This window comes from Vigna unguiculata, chromosome 2 (genome assembly GCF_037176805.1).
Source record: "Vigna unguiculata cultivar grain cowpea cultivar isolate G323 ecotype 2 chromosome 2, ASM3717680v1, whole genome shotgun sequence".
Classification (NCBI taxonomy): Eukaryota; Viridiplantae; Streptophyta; class Magnoliopsida; order Fabales; family Fabaceae; genus Vigna; species Vigna unguiculata.
In genome coordinates, this window is record NC_140793.1 from 22,146,217 (window position 1) to 22,154,155 (window position 7,939).

General features: G+C 34.4%; 1 protein-coding gene across 3 annotated transcripts; it reads right to left on the reverse strand.

Moving 5' to 3' along the window:
- Nucleotides 1-399: 399 nt before the first annotated feature.
- Nucleotides 400-7,349, reverse strand: PGL1 (6-phosphogluconolactonase 1). 3 transcript variants are annotated; one of them, XM_028057246.2, is made up of 4 exons: nt 7,231-7,349; nt 6,379-6,573; nt 6,164-6,299; nt 400-1,282 (listed from the first exon to the last, which is right to left on the reverse strand). In XM_028057246.2, the coding sequence occupies exons 2-4, from the start codon at nt 6,549-6,551 to the stop codon at nt 791-793; spliced, it is 801 nt and encodes a 266-aa protein (XP_027913047.1). In that variant the 5' UTR covers nt 6,552-6,573; nt 7,231-7,349; the 3' UTR covers nt 400-790. The 3 variants fall into 3 exon arrangements, with proteins under 3 accessions (XP_027913047.1, XP_027913046.1, XP_027913048.1); XM_028057245.2 differs by lacking the exon at nt 7,231-7,349 and adding an exon at nt 6,967-7,224; XM_028057247.2 differs by lacking the exon at nt 7,231-7,349 and adding an exon at nt 6,964-7,208.
- Between the last annotated feature and the right edge of the window lie 590 nt (nt 7,350-7,939).

Consider the following 7,939-nt stretch of genomic DNA (forward strand, 5'->3'; position numbering starts at 1 on the left):
TTTTCCTAGAGTTATCTAAATGATAGAAAAATACAAGTAATCACCTTAGATTTATTAAATTACTACATTCCTTAAAAAGTTACCTTTTCTATTTTCCAACTCTCCAAACTTAATGTTAGTAAATATGAACATAAATGCCCAAAATGGATATATGTTCTTAGTGACAAATATATTCAACTGTCTTTTCCATCATCCCACAATCACTACATTTGCTTCCACATAATCATGTGAATATGTGAATCATTGATGGTGCAGGTTGCATCCATCGATAACCAGAAAAACTCCAAAAGAAGAATAAATAAATAGATAATTGATACCATGTACCATCCTCTCTCAATAGCCAGAGAACTCCTCAAATATAATAACTTTTAACACAATAAATGATGGGGGCATTCAGAGTAAGTAGAAACTATTATATATATTGAAATTGAATTGAAATAGGTAAGTAAGAAACTGGGAGGGTGTGGGAAAGTGAACTCTTAGAATTACATGAACCTGATTTTTCTTTCTAAATTGCAAACAAGTGGCCATCATAATAGCCAATAACCCAAATGAGGAATCAGAAGGAAAGAAGGGTGTTGGAACATGAAATGATGCTCTCCACAACTTTTATTGGCCGCTTACAAAAACTATACCACACTTCCCTCAAAAACCTCCCAAGAGAAAGCAAGAAAAGGAATAAAAAAAGCAAAGACTTTCTATCCAAGAGAAAGGCAGAGAGACAGGATCTTCTGAGGATGATCAACAATTGCCAAATCCCTTAACACTACATACAAACTTACAACAACTCCTACTTGTTCAAATTGGAATCTTCAAGTTTTGAGGCAGCAAGTTTATCCAAAAACCACACCAACTTCCCCATAGCTGGTTGGACCATTCTGGCAGGTATTAATGGGGAGTCAGGTCCAACATCATCTATTGCCAAGTGTACAGATTCTGCTTTGCTGTCACCAGTGACAACTACTGCAACATTTGATGCAGAATTGATGACAGGCATGGTGAATGTGATTCTCTCAGGTGGGGGTTTGGGGGAGTCAGTAATGAAAGTTACCCATTCTTCCCTTTCATTCAGTGCTGAGTGGTTGGGAAACAATGAGGCAATGTGGCCGTCTGGACCCAATCCCAGCAGAATGAGATCAAACTTTGGACAGTCACTGATCTCTGAGACACTCACAACACGGGTTTTCACCAACTGTCGGATCACAAACTCATAATCTTCAGCAGCTTCTTCTGCTGACACAGAATCGTTAATAGAATGCACATGACTGGGGACAATAGGAACCTGGTAATGTAACAATTATATCAGCAGAGGAATATAAAGGGATGTCAAGTAATCTCACGGAATATTAAAGAGATATAGACACAGAGACAGAAGGAGATTATTTTTCACTCTAAGCTAAACATCTATATCAGATATTTGGATTCTCTACTCAGTTTTTGGTGTTGTCCCTCTGATTTGGACTCCTATATTAGAGGTTCACATGCTGCATTTGTTGAACTCAATATTTAAATAGAAAGAAAGCAAGCAATCCTGAATTATCTATTTTCCTGTCAGGAATTTATCAACAAGCTTATCATGTGTTTCACAGAAGAAAAAAAATGCAATTCAGGACCATTTATATTTTCTTAATTAACACCTTGGCACTATAGCAACTACAACACAGGAAAACATTTAAGAACTAAAATGCACTGAAGGACAATAGTGAAGACATAAACCTAAAGCCTGAATATTCAATGTTGTAGATCCTAGAATATAGAAAAATTCCAATTCCCCAACTTAAAAGTATATATCATTAGACCAACAGCTATCCTTAAAACGTAAATCATGGAGAACAACCAAATCATCATCTACCTAAAGAAAAAACAAAAAACCTTTGACAATGGTTGAATCAAACCTCTTTTCTATACTCATTTACAAAACTGTTGGGATAAATACATCAAAAGCAAGTCGTACACCCCTGGGATGTCATAATGCATCTTCTATTTCCATTTAACCTGTAATAGGGGAATAGTTTTCTTGAATGCTGAAAGCATTTTTGACACAGTACATACATACATGTATACATACATAGTCTGCTGAAGGGATAATACGTAATATGCTAAGAACCCCCTCTTCCACACTATCCCTCAGTAATTTATGACCATCAAGGTGGATGTCTCGTATTTCACTAAGATTTCATTAATACTTGGAAACTTCTAACTCAAACTCTACTATGACTCCAAGGAGACAACATACATCTAAATTCATAGGGGATTGCAAAATGCATAGAAGATAAATTAGACCAAGAAATAAATTTCAGCCAATTTAAATCATTCAACAAGCATAAAATTCACATCAATATCACTAAGGTAATCAAGTAGGAGTATAGATAAAAATTCAATCTAATTACACCCTTTTTGTTACATTCTAGTTTTCTATTGTAATTAATCATACTCGGAGACAAAACACTGCAGACATATTATCTTCAAGAATTCATTCCCACATTCCTCATTATTCTTTAATATCCATGTAACTTCCAGAAAATACCAATGAATCATGGTAAATAGACATGTAGACCAAGATTCCCTTTTGCATGGCAATCCTACAGATAGCACCATAAACTTGCTGTACAGGATTTATTTCAAATTCACCCCTACATGTTGCAGTCACTTTAAAACTAATTTGGCTGGCACTAATAAAACTCTCATTAAGAAATCATTACTAAGAACTCATTCTAAGCATAATAATGCCACAACCTTCAAGAATAACTGTTGGTCCTCAGCATTTGAGACCTTTATCCTGAAAAACAAACCTGACAACCAACTTCCCATACATGGAAGGAAAATAGAAAAGTTGGAGACACATTCAACCGACAGGCAATGTTTGTAGAAAGAAAATAACAAACTTTCTGGTGCAATATACTTCCAATTTGAAAGCTTTCTTATGTGTGTTGCTTTGTATTCCTCTTTCTTATAATGATATGATCAATCCTGTTAGGACTGTAGGAATCCCCACCATCATAATTGGTATTTGGTAACACGCATAGTTTAATAACCAAGTACATGAAACATGATCCTCCAAGAAAGAGCTATTTGGTCACATCCACCTTGGAGGTCTAGGATATAGAAAGCACAATTACTAAATGAATGTTACTGTAAAATGTTTCAAAATCATGTGACAACTCTTTTTGAGAACGTGCTGCTTCTACTTCTCATATTGTCAATACAAGAAAAAAGTTCACTTGCAACCAAAAGCTCTTGCTGCAGAACTTATGTGTTTGCTAATGATATTGTCTGATGGAGAATCAATAAAATCTGAAAGCATCACCAATTATGGTTTCTGAGTTAGTATAACAAGCGATTTATTTTCACATATTTGGCATTAGCAAGTTTTATGAAACTGCAACTCCACTTATGCCAATGAACTTTTTTTACACATTGGCTTCATGAGTGTAAACTGACTGGATAAGAGAATGTGCAGAATTTGATTCAGCATCTTCTCCTGAGCCTCACAACATATCCAGAGATTCACTTTGAGCACGTATTAGGGACCCAAAGCTCTCTGTTTCAAAATGTGGATCCATCTTAAAAAATTATCATGGTCATTGGCTCCCCATTTCCGGGAAATCATGAGTCCTTCAAAGCCACCAATGAAGTAATCTCAAAACAAAATTGAGAATGAAACAGAAGGGGTTACTTAATCTCTCCAGGATGCAGATGTCAGGAGGGGAAATATTTTGCTTCACAGACTCGAATGAATCAAATTACACAGCAGTTGCAATTAGAAAATTGGAGGTTGGGAACACCCAGAACATGCCATTAATTGCACATCAAGCAGTTAAAATGCTCAAACATGAGTGTATTATACCCTGAAGGTAACCAAAGAGAATAGGAAAAGAAACCGGATCTCAGAAAGTGCATTAATGAAAAGACGCACTCTAATATTTCAACTTATAGTTTAGATAAAATTATTGAGAAAGTGTCCATCGTAGGACTATTAATTAACTGGAAATATTATTTTCTAGTGATAATTTGAATCTCAGTCAAAACCTTGATAAACCTCTTCTTATGTAGTTTCTACATGCAACCTTACTCAAATGCATGAAGATCCTTTGTGATACTTTGATCATGATTTTCAGCAGACATTTGAGTCATCTATCAATATAGGCCCAATAAATCCTTTGGGTATTGGTAAAACTCCTCATTTACCTCATAAACAAGGATTCAACTTCTGGGGCTAAACATGTAAAAATTTCTGATTTCCAACCTATTATTTTAGACAAACATGTTTTTCAGCAAGCACAGTCCCTGAGACAGATTTTAGTTTTTCAGTCAACCAACACGAAGAGGACAACTCCAGTCACATCTTTCTTGCTTCAACCCGAGGTTGTCCAGAGGAATTCTCCTGGACCAATTGGCGAGTTTGGATTCTTGAGCTTCTTCCTTTAAGTTTAAAGCAATTCAAAAAATTGAAGTGCAGATCTGGTTTGCAATTGATAATTTAATAATGAATCCAAGGATATTCAAGAATGCCAGAGAATCAACAGGGAAAACCAATTACTGCCAAATCAGATTATCAAGATAATATCTAAGATTTATGTTCTCATCAGAATATGTGGAAATCTACCATGCAAAGATGCTTGTTGGCCTTTTTCAGAAGAGAAAAAAAAGGCCTACATAAAACTGAGACGAATACCAAATATAACCCAAGTTGGGGTCTCAGACAGTAAATTTTACACCAGATAACTCAAGATATGGGACTCAATTAATTTATATTTCTGAAACAGCTAAGGCACTAAAATTTTTAGGATCAACAAAGATTGGTGTAGCAAGCAAATGACCTACCTCTTTTCCATCAGGATTTTCCAAAAGATCTAGTCTGACAACTAACTGGCACCCTCAACATTTTGCTGATGTAGTTATGGTTGATATCAACTAATCCATCCTGCTGATGCCACCAGGCATCCTGTTGTTGTAACCATGGTTTATCTCAATGCCTTGAATACTCCAAACCAGGTTAACTACAGTCAACCTAAATTCCATGAAATTTTGGAAACCTTTGCAATGATCTCAATCCCTTGGACATAAAGAGAACTAACTGGTGAATCTTAATTCCATAATGCTCTTAGTTTCCGCTAGGAACCACAAATGTGAAATGTGGAACCTAGTTATCAGACATCCATTCGTCTTGGCAGTTTGCACAACCCATAGCACAATTCACCATTACCAAACTTTGTTGCTGGAGTTTCTATGGCAGATCCAACCATTGACATGACTCAAAAAATCACTGGAGAAGTCATACCCTCAATTCAAACTATCTCAGAGTGGAATACACCAGTACAAACATTTAAACAAAAAAGTGCATGAGCAATCATAGAAACTTCAGATCAAGGATTTAACGTGTAAAGGAAATTCTGAAAACAATAACATTCATCTTATGGACAGAACATTCAGGAAAGACTCCTCTACGATTTTGTAAAAGAATGATTTTTACACTCCTGTCAAATTGCCTAAGTGTATAAACCTTGAATATTCACCATCACAATCTTTCAGAACAAGCACAATCCATTCCTCAACCAAAGACCAGTTTGGATAATAGCCTTTTGAGAATTCAAACTTATGTGGATATATGCCTTCTGTCCCACCCTTCAAAAGAAAGAGAATGCAGAAGAAATTTGTAGTGACTACAATGTATGCCTGTTAATCCAGTCAATTATAAAGGGTAAACTACTACCTTACTAAGGTTCAACTTTCACGCCAGAATAAATGTTAAATCTCATAAATAGTAAAAATCAAATCCAAACTACTCAAAGAAGCACCTCTCTGTGGATTATACACATTCAAAAATAGGCACCTTGAAGCAAAAATATAATGTTTCATGTGACCAAGAGAATTTTGCGAAGCTTTTTTGTGTTCATTCAAATTAAAACAGCTATTAAATTTTCTCAGCAAACTGTCAAGACCAGAAAAGCAGAAGAAACCAAAGCCCTCCTTCTTGTTAGATGATATCACTGCTTTACTTTGTTAGAGTCTCCCTTTTAAGAAGCAATCAGCAGAAGATATCTAAAGGAACAGTTTGATGCTAAAAAGACTATAAGCATATCACTTTCCTCCAAACTATTCTGAGAGTAAACCATTTTGATACTTAAAACTGGATAAAGTAATGAGAAACATGGAGCACAACCTTGGACAAAAGGCCATCTTTAGCAAGTTTATAATTGCTATCAGCATGGTTTTTTGCCACAACACGCTCATCAGCCCAGAAAATATACCACTTGGACCAGTCCACAGTCTTGTTATAAGGAGCTTCGCAGAGTTTTCTGTAAGCAAACTTAAGTTTTAAATCAACAATAAATCATAAAAGCAAAGAAAGATATGAAAAAGATAAGATACAGATACCCCATTAAGCCAATGAGAGAACCACCAGATAAAGCAATGGCAAAGACTCCTCGCTCTTTAACTGATGCCTCTGATAACTCAGCAACATAGTCTGCCAAATCAGTCATTAGCTCATCCAAACTCTCATGAATCCTCAACTCTCCTCTATTCTTCTGACCATCTGAGAGAGCCATGGTTCCAGAGAGCCCAATAGCTCTATTTTATAACCAGAAAAGACAAAGAAAGCATCAAAATCATTTCATGCCGAAATAATAAAGTCAATGAAATTCAAAACACAAACAGCTTTAACATTTAGTCTTCCTAAACCTAAAACAAAAAGGAAATTTCAAAGTTGTTCAAGATCCAGCTTCATATCCAGAAAACAAAACTCTGAACAAACGAAACAGAAAATAAGAACATAGTCAAGCGATAATTTCAATTTTTACTTTTTGTTTGACTACAGGACTTATATGCCTATACATATCATAAAGCTGAATTTTTTTTAAAAATCTATAAGCTACAGCTCACCCCCATGAATTTAATTTGCAAGTGGACTCTCTAATTGTCAAATAAGAAAACAATTGAACAAAAGGGTATCATCACCACAACCTAAGTTTTTAGAGATCGAGACCGAGAAATGAAAAAGGCTCCAAACAAGTGCACACTAGCAGAAAAAGAATATCACAGAAGACGAAACACATGTCCCAGATCATAAAACATGTTAAATTGACACCCTCCACTGCTGCAGAAACTAATAAAAGAACAAAGCATGATGGTCAATCATAGTCTCATGCAGTTAACAATAACCAGGAACAACAGCACACACAGAATCGACACGTTTCACAGCAAAAGAAGGAAAAAGAAATCGCTTACAAAGAAAAAAATAAAATTAGACAGAAGGTGGTACGCCAGAATAAGCTGACGAATGAAGAAGAATGTATATATAAATATATATATATATATATATATATATATATATATATATATATATAATTATTTATTTTTTTATTTACTTGTGTGAAGATTTGGATTGTCTACCATTCCAAGGAATTCAAGCATAAAAATTTCTTATATTATTGTTATTATTACAAAATTGTAAAATACAATAGTAAAACATATACTAAACCAATGAGAATTGATAGATACACAATAAAAGTCGCCTAGTACAGTTAATCTTTTGAACTGCACATGATCATAGTACAGTTAAGAATTCACCTAAGAAAGTTTATATATATATATATTTATTTATTTATTTTGCAAGGAACTATTTTTTTTTTATTTTTGCATACAGAATGACAGAAAATAGAAGTTTTAAAAAATAGATTTATATGGGTGTGAGGTCATTGGTATTAATGTGATCTTTTAATGTAAATGCATGTTCATCGGTATTAATGTAATCTTTTAATGTAAATGGATGTTCAGTTTTGTGAAGGATAGGATAAAGAAATTTAATAATTTGTGTTTCCAAAAATATAATTTAGCACTAACCAACAAAAGGTTTACTCTTAAAAAGTGTTTGCTAAGACTAGTAATTAAGTTAAGTTGTGTATAAATATTTGAAGAAGAAGCACTTATAAAAAAT

Coding starts and splice junctions, on each gene's coding strand:
- PGL1 (XM_028057246.2), bottom strand. CDS start 6,551: ATGGCTCTCTCAGATGGTCAGAAGAATAGAGGAGAGTTGAGGATTCAT. Junction 6,300..6,378: donor TCTCTCATTGGCTTAATGGG/GTATCTGTATCT, acceptor GTTTGCTTACAG/AAAACTCTGCGAAGCTCCTT. Junction 1,283..6,163: donor AAGATGGCCTTTTGTCCAAG/GTTGTGCTCCAT, acceptor TTACATTACCAG/GTTCCTATTGTCCCCAGTCA.